Source organism: Equus asinus, chromosome 7 (assembly GCF_041296235.1).
Source record: "Equus asinus isolate D_3611 breed Donkey chromosome 7, EquAss-T2T_v2, whole genome shotgun sequence".
NCBI lineage: Eukaryota > Metazoa > Chordata > Mammalia > Perissodactyla > Equidae > Equus > Equus asinus.
The window spans coordinates 97,751,044-97,773,902 of record NC_091796.1 but is presented as its reverse complement, the minus strand read 5'-3'; the positions used below and the strand labels follow the sequence as shown (position 1 = coordinate 97,773,902).

General features: G+C 39.2%; 1 protein-coding gene across 3 annotated transcripts in view; it reads left to right on the top strand.

The window, feature by feature from the left end:
* The first annotated feature begins 3,179 nt into the window (after positions 1 to 3,179).
* TC2N (tandem C2 domains, nuclear) overlaps positions 3,180 to 22,859 on the top strand; it is a 41,699-nt gene continuing 22,019 nt past the window's right edge. The window contains exons 1-3 of one of the 3 annotated variants that reach the window (XM_044774226.2): positions 3,180 to 3,308; positions 18,023 to 18,145; positions 19,476 to 19,709. In XM_044774226.2, coding sequence (XP_044630161.1) covers positions 18,079 to 18,145; positions 19,476 to 19,709 — 301 coding nt within the window. In that variant the 5' untranslated portion in view covers positions 3,180 to 3,308; positions 18,023 to 18,078. Of the gene's footprint in view, positions 3,404 to 6,847; positions 7,056 to 18,022; positions 18,146 to 19,475; positions 19,710 to 22,859 lie in introns of those variants that run through there. The other 2 variants (XM_070514208.1, XM_070514209.1) reach the window with 2 other exon arrangements.

Here is a 22,859-nt window from a genome sequence, read left to right as displayed (position 1 = left end):
AAATAGGAAGGAAATAATTTTGGGGGAAGCAGAAATCTGTATGCCACCCCTATTGTATTCATATGACCATTTATATTTGCGAAATTACTTCACAAGCACTCTAGGAATTCATATTCTTTTAAAGATTTGTTTTTCATTCATTCAACAAATATTGGGTTGTTTCCTACACGTCAGGTGCTCTGTGCGATGTGGTCAGGAAACAGGTGGAAGTCATAATTCCTGTCGATTGGCAACTCACATGGAATGAATTTACTAGGAAGGGGGAAAAGAAGCCAATAATCACAGTATTGTGTAGGTGCCGTGATAGAGTTGTGGAGGGGTTGTGTTGGGCATGCTCTGGGGAGGGGCACCCCATTCACTCTCAGATGGGTATTGTGGAGTTTCCTCTTCCAGAAGAGGTGATACTTCAGTGGAATGAACGTGAATTTGCCAGTTGATACCCATAAAATAGAGGTAAGGGGAACGGTAGTGCAAACTTGGCAATTTAGAGAACTGCAATTAATTCAGAAAGTCAAAACTGTGCAGTGGCGGGTAGTGGGAGGTGAGGCTGGAGCGGCAGGGCTGGACTGAGGCACAAAGCACTTATAAACTGCACTAAATGAAGGAAGAATGAAGAGGGGTTAGGACAGGGATTAAGTGATTTGTCTCTATTGATTGAAAGAATTAATATGCACAGCAAATTTAAACAGTGGTGTTATGCACATCAACCAAAATCTATTTTTCTCTGCAGGTCTGCCTCAAATAATATGACATTAAACATTAAAAACATTCATGTTTAACAGTAACAAGCAAACAAAAACCCACTCAGAATGCGGCAACTGCCATCATTTTATGGGAAGAGGTTAAACATGAGCGCATAAAGCTGTCTAATATCCTTCATTCATATCAATGCAGCCTTGTCTCTGAAAATGGAACAGGAAGGAGGCCCGTCTCAAAGAAAACAAAGGAAGTGGTTTCATTGTTTTCAAAGAACTGTATCTGCCAACAGAGTGGATTCCTCTGAGGAAGACTTGTTAGACGGTAGATGGAAAGAAACTAAGAACCGTTTGGGAAGCTCTTGCTCTGGGGACTTCTGCATGAGTGAGGAGATTGTTAAGGTTGTTCAGTTAGGGACCCAAGTACTCAGTCCACTTCAGTAAGTGTGACTGAGCATTCACACATTCATTCACTCTTCATTCATTCCGCACATTGGACTGACACTTTGGTGCCCTGCGCTCTGAAATCAGGGGCTGCACGGAGTAAAAGATAGATAAAGGTCCTTGTCTTTGAGAGTTAACACATGGATCTGGAGGTTTCTAACCCAGGATGTGCTCTACCTGAGGGTCAAATGAGAGAGAGAGAAAGACAGAGTATTCTCTCATTTGACCCTTAAGTAGAGCACTTCATATGTATATATTTTATGTAATACATATTTAAAAAGCCTTGGTGTCTGAAGTCTGGAATCAATCTCGACTCTATACCTGGGCAACCACTGTTTGTTTGACCCTCAATATTTTCAACTGTAAAACTAGGAAAATAAGTTACATCACAATTGTGATGATTAAATGAGGTGACTCACCTGAAAGCTTTGTGCAAACAGTACAGAACTTTGCACACATTGTGCACAGGGTGAAGAATTACTGAAAGTGAATGTACTAGGACTTTAAAACAGTGTTTATCGAAGTGTGCATTGAAACACTAACGCCCCAGGATGGAAACAGGCATTTCTCAAGAAGAGAGTTGTATGTTCTGTAAGGGAATCAAAACTTTACCCTCTTAGGGTTTTTGGCTGAAGTGAGAATGAAATTGACATGGGCAGATGAACAGAAGCAAAGCGTACAGATTTTAACATGTACACAGGAGCACCCACAGGAAAATGAAGACCTGAAGAGGCAGTTAGAGCTAAACTTATATACTAAGCTGGACAAAGAGTGGTAAATAATGAAAAGGTGACAAGACAAAGGGGCTTGAGCCAGATCAGTTAATGGTGGAGAAATGAGTAGGAAGATGAGGGTTAGTCTAACAAGGTTTGTTTGTATAGATTTCCTTTGTCCTCGCTCCTCTGTCGCTGGTGATGAGAGTTTCTTTCCTCCTGGTAAAGAGAGGACATCTTTCACATGGGAGCTCCATCTCCTGCTTTCAGCAAGGAAAAGGAAAGTCAGAGTGCCCTCCTTGCATCTGCTGTTTCTCAAATGCCTTTAACTCAAAACATCCTTATGCCAAAGTGGCATATTTTGGGGTGACATATTCTACCAATCTTCAGGTCAAATAAATTTGGGAAATATAGGATGATACAAAGTAAAACACAGTTCTAAGGACTGTAAATGAGTCGTGATCTCAAGGAGAGCAACTATACCCTGTCTCTTTCCCCAGATTAATTTGATCTTGAGACCTACTGCCTGCCACCCCCCATCCCCACCCCATCTCACCCCCACTCCAGCATCCCTAAGGACTGCAGATGAAGAGAACGTGCTTGGAGAAAGACTGCTCTCCGGGAAGAAAAGTACCTTTATTTCAGTTTACAATCTATCAGCCCCTCAGAAACTGAGCCATCATCAGCAGATAATCCAGGAATTCACTCAACAACTTCCCAAGTACAGTGTTGAGATTCCCACCATGGGAGGCATAAAAGAAAAAGGCGAGGCAACTCCCTGTCAGGGTGCTAGAGGGCCGTCCAGCGTAGAATGGGGGCGAGCCGTGGTAGCGGATATAGGATTCCTTCCAACAGACCTACTGCTGGCAAAGCCACAAAAGTGAAGAGATGTGGGCTGATTCTCAAAGACTTTATAATTAGGATATAAACACTAAAGTCCAGTAACACTGCAACTAAGAAAAGTTTCTCCACTCGCAAGAAAAGGATGCAGAAATCTCTCTGACAAGAAATACCGCTCCTTCCTTCCCTATTCAAACAGGTTCATCAGGCCAATGGCTTTCCCTCCATACCCCATCTATCTCCCTTCTGATCCCTCAACACACTTCAAACTGCCCAGCTCCATTTTAGATCTTTCCAGAGGGAGCACTTGACAGCTGCTGCTTGGAGAGACGAGGAAAGGAGTAGAGGGCGCAGGCGCACCTTGCTCAGGTGCGCGAGCCAGCCGACGGCCCCGCCCCTCGGCGCGCACCTCCGGAAGGGTGGTGGGGCGGACCTGGGGAGGGGGCGGGGCGGACCTGGGGGCGGGACGGACCTGTGGAGGGGGCGGGGCCGATGGAGGGCGGGGCGGGCTTAGGGGGACGGGGGCGGGGCCTCGGGGCGCGGCCGCGCGAGGTGACCCGAGTCTGGGTTCCCCCGGGCAGCGACTGCAGAGCGCAGCGCCCGCGGCCTCGAGCAGGTAACTGGGCGCGTCAGCGCGTGGTGGAGCCGGGGCGCCCCGAGAGCCGTGCGTGGAGGCCCCGGCCCCGGCGGGGAGGGGGCCGACGGGCTCAGGTGCGCTGCCGCTGTCGGGGCGCCTCCCGGGGCGCGCCGCGTGGCTCGGGCCTCGAGCGGCCGCGGCCCTGGCCTCCGGGTGGGACTCGCGTGGCTGGTGTGGGGCTGTGCGAGCGACCCCTGCGTCCGCAGCGTGGCCCCCTCGCCCCCGGCGTCGCGGGGCTGGGTGTGGAGCGACTGTTAGGCATGGTTTTTCATCTGCTTGAACTTTTTTTTAAATGTCGCCTTGGTTGGGGGTCCCGGGAGGCTGTTCCCCAGGCTCCCCAGCGACGCCTGCTCCCTGGAGGCCTGAGGGGCTTAGGACCCCTCTGCAGGCGCGATCGCCGGGGCTGGAGGGCAGTGACCCGCCCCGTGGAGCGCGGTGGGCGGTGGGGCCGGGCCAGGCGCGCCCTGCCCGGGCTCGCGGGTCCTCTCCGTGGGCCCGGGGCCGGAGGAGGGGAGACCCCAGCGCGGGCCTGGGCGCGCGCTCCCGACCCCCGGCCGCAGGTGGGCTCTGGGCTCCGGGAGAGAGGGAGGCACCCCTCTCCGTCTGGAGAGTCTGATGAGAACAGGTTGGCCGAGGGGTGTTATGTGTGATTTTTCCGAAACTTTTTGAAGCGGCGAAGGGGTGTTAAAATGTCAGTTTCCTGTGGTTTGCAAAGCACGAATTATCTACCCAGCTAGATTTTAGATTTGGCTTCTATCCCTTCTAGTTTTTCTTTTTCTTTCTTTGCTATGGTTTACTTTAAATAGAGGAAAATACTCTGGATGAATTATGAAGTGCATTGCACACAGACAGATGTCCAGGTATGGGCAAAGTAGATGCCAACCAAAGACATTGACTCCTTGGAGTATTTCAAATACAGCATGTAAAATGATTGCATTTGTACTTAAAATATTATACTAATTCTCACTCCAGGTAGATAGTAATAGAGTTATGTTTTTTTCCTTATTAATACTGCAAAAAATAGCCTGGAAATACTGAGTTGACAACACCTCCTGTTTACCAGTTTAATATTTTGATATGTAACTACCATGGTTAAGAATTGTTTTTGCTGGAAGGAAATGTTGATATTTCTTGCCTTTGAGAGCTGAGATTTGAGGTTTGCTTTTTGTCATCTCATATTTTGTAGTTTTTGCTAATGACGTGAATTACCTTCGTACCTAGGGTGAAAAGGCTTCATAAAAATTTGTGCTTTTTTAACCTTTGAAGAAAAAGAGTGTTTACAGTATCTCTTGTATTTTATTTGCTCCACTTGAATTATAGTTGTGTGTTCACGAATAAAACTAACAAATGGAGAAATTAATTTGGTTGAGGGAAAATGAGCTTGAGATTCTTGTAAGACATCTGGCAGGGCTGTCTAGTTGGCATTTGGGTATATTGGTATCAGGGTTTTCGGAAGTCAGGCTCAGAGTTGTAGATGTTGGAGACATCCGTGGATTTGTGGTAGTTAATCCTGTGAGAGCGGAAGAAATCATTCAAGTAAGAGTAAGAAGAGAGGAAGATAAAGGATGGGAAACACCAATATTTAAGTGATGGGTAGAGACAGCCAAGGAGACTGAAGAGGAACATTCAAGAAAGAAGGAGGAAAACTAACAGATAGTCGTGTCGTAGAAGCCAGGAAAGGAAAGAGTTTTAAAGAGGAGAGAAATCTATCTCAGAGTCAGAGCAATCAGGAATATAGGAGCTGATAAAGTGCCTGTTGGCTTTGAAAGTTAGAAGGGGGTCCTTGATCTCAGCAAACATAATTTAAAATAGGGATGGAAGCCAAATCTGAATGAATATGAGGAGTAAATAGAGGATGAAGAAATAAAGATAGTGAATGTGGAATCTTCATTTTGGGAAACAAAGATTAGAAGGAGAAGTGACAGGCGGGTAGGAGTTTGTAGTCATATTGGAGAGAATATAAGGATGGTAGAATTAAAAGTGTGCCTCACGGCATGTGCCTCTCTCGTGGTCAAGTGGCAGAAGCTGAGAGCCAGTAACTAAGCATTGGATATATTATAGGAGAGTATTTCATCTCCCCCTATTCGACTCATGCACACTATTTGAGTGGTATTTTGGTCTGTGGGGTCCAGGCGTTATCAGTGTTAGTCATCCTTTAACAAACTGTTGGATTGTATTTCACCTGAGTTCCAGTACTTTGATACTCTTTACGTTTAAGTCATGTGATTCTTTCATGTATATCTCAGTGACTCTCCTAAAAGTCTTCTGTAGACATCAGATATTTTGTCAAAGTCAGGATCCATGAGGCATACATCAGATAGGGCCTTTGCTTCAACTATTATTACGCATTCAAGGGAAAATGCTCTTAGGTTAAAATTTCTTTATGAGTTTCCCTTCCATCTTCATTGAAAGTTTGATTTTTTTTTTTCCTTTGGAGTAAGATGAGCCCTGAGCTAACATCTGCTGCCAATCCTTCTGTTTTTGCTGAGGAAGACTGGCCCTGAGCTAACATCCGTGCCCATCTTCCTCTACTTTATATGTGGGACGCCTGCCACAGCATGGCTCACCAAGCGGTGCGTAGGTCCTCACCCGAGATCTGAACTGGCGAACCCTAGGCCACTGAAGCGGAATGCACAAACTTAACCGCTGTGCCACTGGGCTGGCCTTGAAAGTTTAATTTTTTTGTTGTTGTTCAGACAAGTAGTTTTATGTGTATTTTCTTTAGGAATGTGAAAAGAATGGCTAAAATGGAAAAGGCCAAAACAATCGAGTGTTGACAAGGATGGGGAACAACTGGAAACAGTACTTTTGAGATATCTACAGATCTAGAGAATACAAATAAAATAAATGCTCCTGTACGCATATCAAGCTTTAGAAATAAGACATAATCAATATTTTTGAAGTCCAGATTGTCTTTCTCTTTCCATGCTCCTTGATTTTCTGTAAAGTTTTACTGCATATTTATATATTCCTAAATAATGTATTATTTAGTTTTGCCTGTTCTATCACTTTTTTTTTTGCACAACATATATAATGTGAGATTCATCTATGTGGATGTGTTATTGTTTACTTTTTATTGCTCTATATTATTCTATTGTATGGCTTTACCACCGTATATCCATCTTCCTGTTAATGGATGTTTGGGGGTATTTTCAGTCTTCTTTTTTTATTTTAATTTTTACTTTTGCCATTAAAAACTGACTTGTTGGGCCTGGCCCCTTGGCTGAGTGGTGGAAGTTCTGCATGCTCCGCTTGGGTGGCCCAGGTTCGCCGTTCGGATCCCAGGCACAGACCTACTGTGCTCACCAGCCATGCTGTGGAGGTGTCCCACATACAGAAAAATAGAGGAGGATTGGCACAGTTGTTAGCTCAGGGCGAATCTTCCTCAAGCAAAAAAAGAGGAGGAGTTACAGTGGATGTTAGCTCACAGCGAATCTTCCTCAGCAACAAAAAAACCAACCCCAAAACCTGAATCGTTATGACAGTTCTAATCCATGTCTTTTTGTGTCCGTGTGCAGGAATATCTCTGGCTTTTTGCCCAGGAGTGGAGTTGTGGATCTCTAGGTTTGCTGGATGATACCAAATTGTTTTATAAAGCGGTTGTGCCAGTTTCTACTCTCACAAGCAGGATGTTAGGCGTCCACTTTGTTCCCTTTCTCACCAACATTTGAGACATTTGTACAACCATATTTGTAATTATCTGATTTTTTTCTTTTCAACAATCTGGTGAGTGAGAGATGGTATCCCATTGTGAGTTTAATTTCCATTTCCTTAATTACTGTTGATGTTGAATCTTTCATAGTTCCTCTTCTTTGGGATGTCTGTTTGTGTCTTTTGCCTATTTTTTATTTTATTTTTTTGCCTTTTTAAAAGTGACTTCCAGAAGTTGGTTTTTTTTTGCATGTATATTCTGCATACGAATCCTTTGCCAGTTGTACATGTGACAAATATCTTTTTCCTGGTATCTTGTCTTTTTATTTTATAGTGGTTTTTGATGGGCACGTTCTATAGTTTAATGTAGTTGAATATGTCAGCCTTTTCCTTATGGTTTGTGCTTTTGGCGTCTTGTTTGACAGATTTTTCCCAGCTCTGAGGTCATAAAGATATAGTCTGATGTTTCCTTCTGAAAGCTTTAAAATGTTACCTTTCGTGTCTATGTCCTTAATCCATGTGAAAATGATTTTCCTGTGGTGTGAAGTGGGGGTCTCGTTTCATTTTTTTCCCATATGGGTAATGGGTCTTTCCCAGCATCAGTTAGTGAATATTCTGTTTTTCTTCCCAGTGATCTGTAAGTGTCACATGTCAAGTTTCCATATGTGTGCATATGTGTCTGGGCTGTTCTTTCTTAGCTCTCTTGGTGTATCCTTGCCACAATCTTATTTATTTTAGTTGTATAAAGAGCCTTGATACCTAAGAGAACAAGTCGCCCACCCATGACTCCCCCTCAAATTAATGTTTAATTGTTTTCTAAGATAAACTTGTCATCGGAGTGTAATGTGTTGTTTAAGTCTTAAACATCTGCAGTAATCACCCGCCATCCCAGGTACTACCGAAGGTGTTTAATGTAGACTGCGCCAGACTTTGGCTTTTGCAAATCCTGCCCTAACTGACTAGACTTAATTTTAACTTGAAAAGTAACTATAGGGTTTTCATTTGGGGAATATAGTTAAGATATTTAGAAAAACCTTCACACCAAAAATAGCCAAGAATGCTGTATTAAATTTTTTTAAAGGTATTTAGGAATTATGTCAAAATCTAAAAGAAAGCTGAAAATCTGAGAGACTAAAGGAGCCCTTAAGTCTTTTTTACTTTGAGGGCATTTGCTAAACTGGGGGAACTTGCCTGGATTTGGATAGCTTGGTGGATTTGGAGGATGGGAGGCGGGGTGAGAAGTCATCCCAGGGCTCATTCGAGGTAGGCTGACAAGAGACTTTCTGGCCATAATTCTGCGATCCCAAAGGTCTGTGATGTCATGGAAAGGATGAAAACTCACTCTCCCTCCTTCAAGGATCTGAAGGGAAAGTTGCTTTGATGCCAAGTCAAACAGAGGGGGAAACCCCGTCCTTAGGAAGTTCAGCCACCAGACCATGGGGGAAGTTCACAGCACTATGGTGGTCTAAAAAATTTCAAAATGTGAATTTTTTTAAATCTTGTTTTTTTGGAGATCTAATTCATATACCATAAAATTCACCGTTTTAAAGTGTACAGTTCAGTGGTTTTTCGTGTATTCAGAAGTTGTGCAACCATCATCACTGTGTAATTCCAAAACATTTCTTTACCCCAAAAAGAAACCTTGTATCCATTAACAGTTGTTCCTTATTTCCCCCTTCCCTGCAACCCTGGCAAGCGCAGATCTACTTTCTGTCTCTATGGATTTGGTTATTCTGGGCATTTCATATGGATGATATCATATGATATGTGGTCTTTTGTGTCTTGCTTCTTTCACTTAGCATAACGTTTTCAAGGTTTATTCATGTTGTAGCATGAATCAGTACTTTTTACTGCTTTGTATTCCTTTTTATGGCTGAATAATATTTCATTGTGTGGATAGATCACACTTTGGTTTTCCATTCATTAGTCAATGGACATTTGAGTTTGTATACACTTTTTGGCTATTATGAATAATGTGCTATGGACATTTGTGTACAAGTTTTTATGTGGAAATATATTTTCCATTCTCATGGGTATAGTTACCTAGGAGTGAAATTCCTGGGTCACATGGTAACTCTGTGTTTAACTTTTGGAGGAAGTGCCAAACAGTTTTCCAAAGCAGCTGCATCATTTTTTCATTCCCACCAAAATGTATGAGGGTTCCAGTTTCTCTACATCCTTGTCAACACTTATTTTTGTCTGTCTTTTTTATTGTAGCCATCCTAGTGTGTGTAAAGTGGTATCTCATTGTGGTTTTGGTTTGCATTTCCCTAATGACTGATGATGTTGAGCACCTTTTCTTGTATTTATTGGCCATTTATCTATCTTCTTTGGAGAAATGTCTATTCACATCCTTTGCCCTTTTTTTTTTCTTCACCTATTTTTAAACTGGGTTATTTATGAAAACATGCATTTAAAGTGATTTGGTAAACAAATGCAAGTCTACTTTCTAGGAGTGTGCTTTCATCTTTGACTTAAAAAAAAGTTCTACCAGTAAAGTTTTGAGGTCAATGAATAATTTATTGTCAGATAACCAAGTGCATAAGGAAATAAAACTGCCTGAGCAAGAATCAGCAGAACATTGGATAATTAGAAGTAAACTTACAAAAACTTCGTGTTAGAGTTACCAGTCGTAGATTATTAAAATGACTATGTTGGGCTATTTAAGTAAATAGAAGACAAGTTTGAAAATATATGCAGGGAGCAGGAGTCTTAAAAGTAACAGAGCTGCAGAGCTGGTTGAAAGAAAGAACAGTGTAATTTCTTTTAATGAAAAATGCAGTGATAAAAAACTCAAAACTCATTTGTTGAGTTTAACCACAGATTAGGCAATTAGGCAAATCCCAAGAGAGAATGAATGAACCAGAATATAGGTCAGAATAAAGCATTCAGAATACAGCTCAAAGAGACAGAAATGGAAAACATAAAAGAGATTGAGTGGAAATTAGAATTATTAGAATGAGAAGTTATAGTGAGAAAGTCCAATAAACTGGAGTTTCTGGAAGAAAAGGAATAGAAAATAGGTAAAAACAATATTTAAAAAGATAATGAGTGAGAATTTTTTTCACTACTGGAAAATCTACCGATAGTGCTGGAAAGACACCAGCCCACAGATTGGTAATTCCTTTATTGCTGAGTAGTATTCCGTTGTACAGATATAACACAATTTGTTTATTCACCTGTTGGTAGATGTTTGATTTTCCAGTTTTTGGCTATTTCAGATAGAGCTGTTAAAAACACCAGTGTGCAAGTCTTTATGTGGATTTATGATTCCTTTTTTCTTGAGTAAATACCTAGGGATGGAATGTCTGGATGATATGGTAGGTTTATGTTTAACTAAAGAAACTGCCAAACCATTTTTTATTCTCACCAGTTGAATACGAGAGTTGTACTTGTTCGACATGCTTGTAAACACTTGGAATCGTCAGTCTTTGCAATTTTATCCTTTCTGCTAAGTGTACGGTGTTATCTCATTTTTATTTGCATTTCCCTAATGACTAATGGTGTTGAGTATATTTTCATGTGCATTTTTGGTCCCTTGGATGTTTCTTTGGAGAAGTGCCTGTTCAAATCCTTTGCCTAATTTTTTTTTTTGGTGAGGAAGATTGAAAATGAGCTAACATCCATTGCCAATCTTCTTCTTTTTGCTGAGGAAGAGTGGCTCTGAGCTAACATCTGTGCCCATCTTCCTCTGTTTTATATGTGGGATGCCTGTTACAGCATGGCTTGGTAAACAGTGCATAGATCTGTGCCTGGGATCTGAACGGATTAACCCTGGGCCATCAAAGTGGAGCATGTGAATTTAACTGCTACACCACTGCGTGGGCCCCCTTTGCCTATTTTTTGTGTTAGTTTTCTTTTTATTATTGAGTTGTAATAGTTCTCCATATATTCTAGATATAAGCTCCTTACTGGATTTATGATTTGCAAATATTTTCTCCCAGTCTCTGAGTTGTCTTTTCACTTTTGTGAGGGTGTCTTTTGAAGCACAAAGTTTTTCATTTTGATTAAGTTTAATATATCGAATTTTTCTTTATTGCTTGTGCTTTTAGTGTCATATCTAAGAAATCATTGCCTAACCCACGTTCGCAAAGTATTACTCCTATGTTTTCTTCTCGAAGTTTTGTAATTTTAGTTCCTACTCATAGATTTGTGATCCATTTTGAGTTTTTGCCTGCAGTGTGAGGTAGTTGTCCTAACTGTTTTTTTATGTTTTTGCGTGTGGATGTCCAGTGGTCCTAGCACCGTTTGTTGAAAGACTGTTCTTTTCACCTTAAAGTTTCTTGACACCTTTGTTAAAAAGCAATTGACCATAAATGTAAGGGTCTGCTTCTCGGTTTTCAGTTTTATTCCATTGATCTGTGTGTCTGTCCTTATGCCAGTACCACAGTCTTAATTACTGTGTAGCTTTGTAGTAAATTTTGAAGTCAGAAAGTATGTCTTTCAACTTGTTCTTCTTTTTCAAGATTGTTTTAGCTATTCTGTGTCTTTTACGTTTCCATATGAATTTTAGGATCACCTTGTCAGTTTCTGTAAAGAAGCTACAAGGGATTTTTATGGAGATTGTACTGAATCTGTAGACTAATTTGGGGAATATTGAAATGTTGGTATTATTTCTTCCAATCCATGGACATGAAGTGTCTTTCTATTTATTGAAGTCTTCTTTAACGCCTTTCAATAGTGTTTTGTAGTCTTTAGTGTACAAGTCTTGCACTTCTCCTGTTAAAGTATTCCTAAGGATTTTAGGTGTTTTTTTAAAAATGTTATTATGAATGGAATGGATTTCTTCATTTCAGTTTTTAGACTGTTCATTATTAGTGTATAGAAACACAACTAGTTTTCGTAGATTGATCTTATATCCTACAACAGTACACAACTTATTATTTATGGTAGTTTTTTAATGGATTCCTTTGGCTCTTTTTGTTTACGAGATCATGTTGTCTGTTACTAAAGAGAGTTGTTTCTTCATGGGTGCCTTTTATATCTTTCTAGCCTAATTGCCCTGGCTAGAATCTCCAGCACAGTGTTGAACAGAAGTGGTGAGAGTGGACGTCCTGTCTTTTGCCTGGGGTTAGAGCGAGAGCATTCAGTCTTTTAGCAGTTAACGTGATGTGAACTGTAGGCTTTATGTAGTTGCTCTTTATTATGTTGAGAAGGTTCTTTTCCATTCCTAGTTTGCTCAGATTTTTTGTCCTGAATGAGCATTGTATTTTTCAAAGCTTTTTTTGTATCCACTGAGATGATCATGTAGTTTTCCCCCCCTTATTCTATTATATAATGTATTTTATGAATTGATTTTCAGATGTTAAACCAACCTTGCAATCCTGGGATAGATCTCACTTGGTTGTGATGTATAATTCTTTTTATGTGTTCCTGGATTTAGCTTGCTAATATTTTGTTGAAGATTTTTGTGTCTATATTTATGAGGGATATCTATCCTTTTACTTTTAACTTGTCTGTGTCTTCATATTTATTTATTTCTTTATTTTTTTTTCTTTCTGCTTTTTCTCCCTAAAGCCCTCCGGTACATAGTTGTATTTTCAGTTGTGGGTCCTTCTAGTTGTGCTATGTGGGACACCACCTCAGCGTGGCCTGACGAATGGTGTCATGTCCACGCCCAGGATCTGAACTGGTGAAACCCTGGGCTGCCACAGTGGAGTGCACGAACTTAACCACTTGGCCACGGGGCGGGCCCCCTGTGTGTTTATATTTAAAGTACCTTTCTTGTAAGCAGCGTATACTTGGGTCACGCTTTTTTATCCAATCTAACAATCTCTGCTTTTTAATTGGCACAGTTAATGTGATTGTTGATATGAATAGGTTTAAATCGATCATCCTACTGTTTTCTGTTCATCCCACCTGTAATTGTTTGTGCTAGTCTGTCATCTTGCTATTTGTTTTCTATTCATCTTGTCTGTTTTTTGTCCCATCTGTCTTCTTTTTCTCCTTTCCTTTATACTAATTGAGAATTTTTTGGTATGATTCCACTTGATCAATTTGTTTGCTTATTAGCAAAACCTGTATTTTCTTATTTTAGTGGTTGCTTTAGGATTTAAAGTACTTATCTTTAACTTTGCACCGTTTATCTTCAAATGGTATTATACCACATCACATTTAGTGCAGGAACCTTATAGTAGAATACTTCTGTTTCTCTCTCCTGGCCTTTGTACTACTGATGTTGTGCATTTTACTTTTACGTATGCTATAAGCCCCATATCACCATGTTATTATTTTTATCTAAGCATCAAAAATCCAAGAGATTTAAGTGGTAATAAATCTTATATATTTGTATCCATGGTGTTCCTCATTCCTTGTGTAGATTCATATTTCCATCTGGTGTCATTCTTCTGCCTCAAGGATGTCCTTGAACACTTCTTGTGGTGTGGATCTGCTGGTGGTTCATTCTTTCAACTTTTATATGTCTGGAAAAGTCTTTTTGTCACCTTCCTTTTTGAAAGATTTTCTCTAGGTGTCAGATTCTACACTGCAGTGTTTTTTTCTTTCAGTACTTTAGAGATTTTGCTCCACTATTTTCTTGCTTGCCTTGTCTCCAATGAGATCTATACTGCTATTGTTATCTTCGTTCCTGTGTATACAGTTGTCCCTGGGTATCCACAGGGAGTGGTTCTAGGACCCCCCACAGATACTAAAATCTGAAGATACTTGGGTCGTTTTTATAAAATGGCATAGTATTTGTGTATAACTTAGGCATGTCTTCCTGTATACTTTAAATCATCTCTAGATTACTTATAATATCTAATACAATGTAAAAGCTATGTAAATAGTTGCTATACTGTATTGTTTATGGAATGATGAGAAAAAAGTCTGTACATGTTCGGTACAGACACAGCCATCGTAGGCCGTTTGATCCAGAGTTAATTGAATCCACAGCTGCAGAACCTGCGGATACGGAGGGCCCACTGTATGACGTGTCTTTTTTTCTAGCTGCTTTTAGGATTTCCTCTTCATCATTGGTTTTGAGCCATGTTATTATGATGTACCTTGGCATAGTTTTCTTCATACTTCCTGTGCTTGATGTTTGTTGAAGTTCTTAGATCTGTGGTTTGTAGTTATCAAATTTGGAAAATTTTGGTATTATTTCTTCAAATATTTTTTATGCCTCTCTCCATCTCCTTCATGGACTTCAATTACTTGTGTATTAGGCTGCTTGAAATTGTCCCCTGGGTCATGGATACTCTTTTCATTTTGTCTTTATGCTTTTTTCTCTGTGTTTCATTTTGGATGGTTTCTCTTACTGTGTCCTCAAGTTCATTAATCTTTTCTTTGCAATACCTAATCTGCTGTTAATCCCATCCGGTGTATTTTCCATCTCAGACATTATAGTTTTCATCTCTAGAAGTTGAGTTTTGGTCTTTTTTTTATATCTTTCATGTCTCTACTTAACTTTTTGAACATATGGAATCCAGTTATAACTGTTTTAACATTCTTAACTGTCTTGTGTCAGTTCTGGGTTGGTTGCAATTGGTTGATTTTTCTCCTCATTATTGGTTATATTTTTTCACTTTTTTGCATGTCTGGTAATTTTTTATTGGATGCCAGACATTGTGAATTTTACTCTCTTTGCTAGATATTCTTAGGTTTCTGTAAATAGTTTTCGCTTTGGGACATAGTTAAGTTTCTTGGAAATAGTTTGATCCTTTTGAGTCTTTTAAGATCTGTTAGGTGGCATCAGACTAGTGTTTGGTTTAGGGCTGCTTATCCTCCGGTATTGAGGCAAGATCTTTCTGAGTACTCTATCCAATACCTGTGAATTATGAGGTTTTTGCAGTCTCATTAGTAGGGACATGCATTATTACGACCCTGGGTGAGTGCCGGTCATGGTTTTTGTAATCTTTTCCGGTCGTTTTCCCCCAGTCTTGTGTAGTTTCCTTGTATGCATGCTCTGATCAGTGCTGTGCTGAATGGTCGACGGGGACCCTCTACTAATATCTGTGATTCTCTCTCTGTGCCCCTCTCTACTCTCCAGGAGTCTGTCGTGCAAACTCTAGCTGCCTTATTATTCGTATAAATTTGTTTCCTTATCTGCATCCCTCCCTCCTCTTCCCCAACTCATTTTGGATGACTCAAGGCCATTAATTTTGAGGACTTTTCTCCCAGAAGTAGTAATCATTTTTAACCAGTCTTCCCACATTCCCCTCATGATTAGTGTAAAGTATTTGCAAGCTGACTGGGTCAGAAATGTGGTTTCATGAGTATGTTACAAGTTTTTATATGAGCTAGTTATTGTACCATGTTTCCTTATCTATCAGCTACATATTTGCTGAGTTCCAGCTGTATTCTCAGCATCATATGGGGTGCTGAATGGTAACTAGAAAGTGAGTACAATATTGTTTCTGAACAGTTGATATTCTAGCGGGAAATAGAACAGGTCTCGTCAAATGTTGAGAAAAATGTCAATTTTTTTAAGTTCTCTAGATGTTTAGAGATGAGAGAAATTAGTATGATCTGGATGATCAGTGAATGCATCCTCTAAACTAGGGCTGAAAAGGGCTTTGAAAATGTATAAATTTTAAAAATGGAAATCACTTACAAGATATGATGGAAGAAAATATGCTAGTGTGATAGCCAAACAAATTTTACAGGCGTGCAGTTAACAAGAAAAGTTCAGAATTTATATTAGAAAAACTATAAAAACTCCCAGATACAAACATAGACTTGGAAAAATGTGAAGATATACCATGTTCTGGGTAGGAAAGACTCAGCATCCTAAAGATGTCAGTTTTTTCTAAGACAATTTATAAATTTAACATTATTCCAATGAAAGTACCGTTGCATTTTTCCTCTTAGGGCTAGACGGATTATAAAGTTCACTTGCAAGAACAGACAAGCAAGAATAGCTAGGAAAACCCTGAAATTGGACGTCAGTAAGGATGGGAGGCTAGCCCTGCTAGACAGTAAAACATATTATAAGCCTTTATAATAAAAACAAATGTGGTATTGGTACAGGAATAGACAGAGCAACTGAAGAGACTAGAAAATACAGAAATAAACCCAATTGCATGTGGAAATTTAGTCTGTAATAAAAGCAGCATCCTAAAATCAGTGGAGAAAATATGGAATTTTTAATGTGGTATTTGTGATGCTGGGATAGTCAACTCTGAAAAGATGGGATTGCATCCATTTCTAATACTCTACGCCAGGATGTTAGTATAGAAAATAATACCACAGTAAGTATTAGAAGAAAACATGGGTAAAATCTTTTGTGACCTGTGTATGGGGAAAACTTTACTCTGACTCTAAATTCAGAAGCAAAAAGGAAAAACATAGATAAGTATAATTACATATGTGTGAGTATATGTACTTATGTATGCATCCATGTATATACACACATATACACGTGTATACACCCACACACTCGCTCTTTTGCATAGCAGAAAACATAATCAAAGGAAAAAGACAATGACAAACTGAAAGAATGTTTGCCAGTTATGTCATGGACAGTGGGTTAATCTCTCAAATATATAAAGACCCTCTAAAATTGAAGAAGAAAAGGACCAATGGTTTTCTAGAAAGATGGGCATGGGATAGCAACGAGTTCATTGAAACGAATACGGATTAGCCTCATATGAAAATGTGCTCAACCTCACTTATTATAAGAGAGAGACAAATTAAAACAGCACAAGATATCATTTCTTTTTTTATCAGATTGGCGAAAGTCCAGCACTTTGACAGATACTTTGTTGGGGACAGAAATAGGTACTCTCTTATATTGCTACTCGGATTGCAAAATGGTATAACTTTAGGGAGAAATTTAGCAATATTAAATGAAGTTACACATATATTTACCTTTTAACCTAGTAGTCCTATCTCTAGGGATCTATCTTACAGATATGTACTGGGAAATATCTGAAAATATGTGTGCACAAAGCTACCATGTCACTATTTTTAATAGCAAAGGACTGGAAACAATCCAAATTTTGATCTTGATTTGAATAAAACAACTATAAAAAAACTTGACACCATGGAAGAAATTTGAACACTGACTAGGTAGTTGATTATATTAAATTTTTAAGATGTGATAATGCTATTATGATTATGTTTTTTGCAAAAGAGTACCTTTTGGAAATACTTGATATGTTAACAATGCATTACAGTTATCATTTGTTTTGATATTCGAATTGACCTGTCTTTAGCCGGTGACTGCCCCTTGAAGTTAACTCCTGAGTCCTTCTGCCACATCTTTTAGAGATAATGACTTAAGTATTTCTGGATGAAATTTTATGATTGGAATTTGTTTCAAAATAATCCAAAGGTCAGGGTAAGTGGGGAGGTAGAGATGAATTAAGATTTGCCATGAGTTGATAATTGTTTAGTCTGGACGATAGGAGTTTTGTTATGCTATTCTGTCTTCTTTTGTGTCCATTTGAAATTTCCCATGAAAATGTACAGGGTTTAAGTAGGCAGAAATGGAGAGAATGCATTTGGACAAAGTCATTGAGACCAAGGTGGGCAATTGGACGTGAAGTTCTTACACTGTTGTATGTTCTTGGTAAATTTAACACAGATTTCCTTTATTTCCACTGTATCTTATTTGTGTTTTAGTTAGCTGGTGTCTTTTTGTGAGTGTGTGATAGAGTGTTTGAGATATATTTTTCTGTAAGTGTAGTTCTAAGCATTAAAGTAACTTCTAAAGTAGGAAGTTTTTCGTTTATTGGCCCTCATTATAGGGCCTTGGGTTATCAAAAGACTTGTTTTGAGGGAAGTGAAATTTTTGTCACACTTTTTATGAGAGGCATATTATCTTTCAGATTTTGTTTGGACATTAAGTATACCAGGCAAAAGAGAAAATGGAGAGTACAACTTTTCTTTTTTTCAGGTTTAACATTGAGATTGTTTATTTATGAGGTTTTAAGTGTGTCATTTTAATAATTATAAGAAACCTAGGTTATACAAAATTGCATATAGGAGCAAAACTTTCTCTCCCTCTGAACATTTCACTGTCTTAGAAAATATGATTTATTTAGTGATATCTAATTGCATCAAGCATGATCATTTTAACTTGTTTTCTATTCTCCCAACAGATTAATTTTAAAACTGGAAGTTTGTATCTTTTGCTGGATATTGGAAATTAAGTCTAATGGCAGCAGACTTTATAAAGAGTTGCTGTAAAGGATGTTTCTATGGTGAAACAGAAAAGCACACCTGTGAGTTTCGTTTTGTTTTGTCTTCAACAAACATTTATTTAATGTCTTCTTTATTTGTGGCATTTTGTAATATAAAGAGAAATGAGACCTATTTCCTAACTTCATAGGGAAGGCAGAAATGTAAATATAAGGCACACTAGGTAAGTATTAAAGTACTCTGGAGCGTAGGGGAGAGAAAGGTGAATTCAGCGCAGGGTGGGACAGCACCACAGCGAGGTGGCGTTTGTATGGAGGTCTGAAGAAGACTTTAGCAGGCTGAGTGGGAAGAGGGCAGTAAGAGAAGGTGGGGCTTGGACATGAGTGTTACAGGCGGATGAAGTCGGACAGGCGGAGGCAGGGGGAGAAGAGAAGTGTTGGGAGGTTGGGAGGACAACATACTCTGGCCAATGGTTTCCAGTCTATGAACAGTGCACTAAAAAATGCCTTTTGTGAATAAGGCCCAATCGAGAAAAGACCCGTAACTTTAGCAAAACCCACGTTTATCCAGGACTCCTGGAGATTTCCCTTTGTATCGCGTGGTTTCCTCATCTCTTCAGGGTTATGACTGGAACTTTCTTTTTCTTTGGGTCTTTCTTGTATCTCTTAGTCTAGAGCATAGCTTCCTAGTATATTTGAGTATGAAGGCTTCTTTTGCATTAAAAAATTTCACAAATTGCTGCAGAATAGGAGTTGTACTTTCATTCAGTCTGCAGAGAGTACTAATTATACATAAAGATTAACTCTGGCCTTCCCTACCTCCCCATCCTAAGGTACGCAGCTTAGAACACATAGTTCTGGAAAGTGGATAGAATAGATCTGAGAGACTAGCACAGGGAGAGGTGTATTATATTAAGGTCAGCATACATATTATTTTGTTATTTGGTGAAGATTTTTGTAGACTTGGAGCCCTTTAGCTTCTTTTCAGAATTGCTCTATATATTTAAGACTGATATTAACCATTAGTATTGCCAACAAGAATTGCTTTGTTCAGAGTGTTTTTAAAGGACTAGATTTTACCTGGAAGTCATAATTGTGGAATTAACTAAAAAATAAATTTGTTTTCCATCTATTAACTCTTTTGTGGGAATGAGACTCTTTAAAAAGCTTCTTTTACCTGTTACTATGATAAGTTAATATATTTTGGCAATAGTATATCACTCGCTCAAATATTGACTGGACAGAATTAATGTGGATTCCGGAAGTGCTTGATAGGACCCAAGCGTGGTTTATGTATCAGCAGTTTCTTCTAAAACGATTAAATAAGTACCAAAGCATGCTAGGTTTAGAATATTATACAGAAATTTACATGCATTTTTTAATTTTTTTCTTTTCTTTTTTCTTTTATGTGCAGTTTCTGTGGAGAGAGACTTTAAAGCAAAAGTTTCGAATGGTCAAAATACTGCTATCTGTACACCTCCATTGACTTCTGTTTCCATAAAGCCTCAGGTTGGCTGTACTGAGGATTATTTACTTTCCAAATTACCATCTGATGGCAAAGAAGTACCATTTGTGGTGCCCAGGTTTAAGTTATCTTATATTCAGCCCAGGACGCAAGCAACTCCTTCACATCTGGAAGAACTTGAAGGTAAACAAGAAAATGGAGGGGTTTAAAAATCAACATGCAGCATTAAAATGCTGTTATTTTGCTTTTTTTAATCTTTAATATAGGTTTATCTTTTCTGTCTGTAACGTAATATGTTTAAATTTACGTTTCACTTTTTATATGTTTCTCTCCTTCTGTACAGGATCTTAATGTGCAGTATTTTTTTGAAAGGTCCCATTGTGAAATCTGTTCATGATACAACACATTTGTGTGTTGACTTGGCCTTCTTAAAAGGAATAATATAATTTTAATATATCAGTTATCCTTCACACATGGATAAGAAAAATAGAGGAATTATTCTGTATTTGATCAGTAAATATAAAAAATATTATTATCTGCTATTTTCTAAAATTTAGTGTAAAGAGAAATAAGGAAACAATGAAGTAGTCTTTCTTCCTTCTCCTCTTTCTCCATCGCTGCACTTCCCGATCTAAACACACTTGCCAGTCTAAATAACCACTCGAATGAGGTCGATTCGTTGGCTGAGTTTGGGCTGATGTTGTAGAGGTCAGTGGACTAATGAAAAGGAAACAACGTGTAACCTTTGTATTTTAAAAATAATTTGTTTTAGTCTGTTGAAACACTATCAGTCATAATGATTTTTTCCCCAAAATTTTATTATGAAAAATTTCAAACATACAGAAAAATTAAAAGAACAGTAGATACCTGTATATCCCCCACATAGATTCTATCATGAACATTTTACTGTATTTTTTATCACATATCTATCCATCTATCCATTTCTCTCTCCATGATTAATCCTTTTTTGGTGGGGGGAGAATGTATGTCAGAGTAAATTACAGACATCAGTACACGGCTCTCTAAATACTTACGCATATGTATCATTTACTAGGGTTCAATATCTGTTTACAGTTTCCTCCTTTTGACATAAACTTTACACACAGTGAGCCACCCAAGTTTTAAGTGTGTATTTTTTGACTTTTGACAAATGCATATACCAGTGTAATCCAAACGCCTATCAAGATCTAGAATAGTTCTTCAAATATTTTTTTCTGCTCTATCTTTCCTCTTTTCTCCTTCTGGGATTCCAATTACACATATATTGGACCTTTTATTGTTTTATATGTCTCTGAGACTTCTTTTTCCCCCCCAATCTTTGTTTTTCCTCTCTCTTCTTAATATTGGATAGTATTGATCTGTTTTCAAATTCACTCTTTCCTCTATCTCCATTCAGCTGTTAAGCCCATCCAGTGAATTTTTTATTTTAGACATTGTATTTTTCAGTTGTAGAATTTACGTTTGGTTCTTTTTTATAGTTTCTGTTTCTTTGCTGTGATTTCTTGTTTTGTTTTGTTTTTTTTCATTATTGTGAGCCTGTTTCCTTTATGTCTTAGGGCTTTAATCTGGGTTTGGATTCTGTGGATTGTCTTTTTTTGAGAATGGGTCACATTCTGTTGTTTCTTTGTGTATGGAGTGACTTTGGGTTGTATTCTGGATGTTGGATGTTATGGAGACTCTAGAATCTGTTATATTACTCTGAGAGTGGTTTTTTTTCTTTTTTTGTTTTTCTTGTTCTTTCTTTAACCAGGCAATTAACTTGACTGGAATATGCTGTAAATTCTGTGTTTTTGGTGGCAGCTCTTATCTCAGCTTATTTTTTTTATCCTTAGTTGGAGTCTGTCCCACACATGTGTGGTTCGGGGATCAGCCAGATACTTGAACAGACTTCATTCACTGAATTTGGGGCTCTCTCCTTTCCAGGATTCCCACCTTACTTTCTAGCAGCTGTGGTTGCTCTGAACTCTGCTTTCTGGTTCTTCAGGCCAGAAAGACTGTGGATTTTCTATTGGAGTTTTATCTGCCCTGCTTGGGGCCAACTTTGGCTTGCCCTCAGTCTAAAAGTCATTAAAAACCAGGTAATTCACTTTGCGCCATTCCGTTTTTTCCAAGAGTCACGTCTTGTCCAGAATCTGCACTGCTTTTGTTCTCTCTCCAGTGCCTTCAGAATTTTTGTTCATTTAGTTTTTGGTCTAGAGTTTATCATTCTTTTTTTTTTTTTTTTTTGAGAGGGGAGGGGGAAGATTAGCCCTGAGCTAACACCTGCTGCCGATGCTCCTCTTTTTGCTGAGGAAGACTGGCTCTGAGCTAATATCCATGCCCATCTTCCTCTACTTTATATGTGGGATGCCTGCCACAGCATGGCTTGCCAAGCGGTGCGTAGGTTTGCGCCTGGGATCTGAACTAGTGAACCCCGGGCCACCAAAGCAGAGCGTGCAAACTTAACCATTGTGCCACTCGGCCGGCCCCCTGGAGTTTATCATTCTTGTCTACAGGAGAGTTGGGTCTGGTAGGAGTGATGGTTTTTTTAAAGAAACACGGAAAGATAAACCCTGACCTATCACTTTGTTTTGCACAGATCAGTAGTATGTCTCAAAATTCATTATTTTTGAGGAAGATTAGCCCTGAGCTAACATCTGCGCCCATCTTCCTCTACTTTCTGTGTGGGACGCCTGCCACAGCATGGCTTGCCAAGTGGTGCCATGTCCGCACCCAGGATCTGAACCCACAAACCCCAGGCCGCCGAAGTGGAATATGTGTGCTTAACCGCTGCGTCACCAGGCTGACCCCTCAAAAGTCATTTTTAAAAGTTCTGGCTCACAGGATACCCCAATCAGTTGATCTTTCTCTTTCTCTTGTACCTGTTTAACAACATTGGGGTTAAACTATAAACAGTCTTTTTTTTTTTTTTTGAGGAAGATTAGCCCTGAGCTAACATCTGCTGCCAATCCTCCTCTTTTTGCTGAGGAAGACTGGCCCTGAGCTAACATCTGTGCCCATCTTCCTCTACTTTATATGTGGGACGCCTACCACAGCATGGCTTGCCAAGCAGTGCCATGTCTACACCCGGGATCGGAACCGGCGAACCCCGGACCGCCGAAGCAGAACATGCGAACTTAACCCCTGTGCCACCGGGCCAGCCCTAAACAGCCTGTAATCTGTTTTATTCACATCGTGTGTTGTGAGCATGTTTTCATTATTCATTGCTTTTTAATGCCTGCATAGTATTAAATCATATGGGTGTACCATAATTTATTTAATAAATTGTCTATCCTTGGGGTATTTTATGTATTATTTTCATAATCAGAAAATAAGTAAGAAATACCTCCCTGG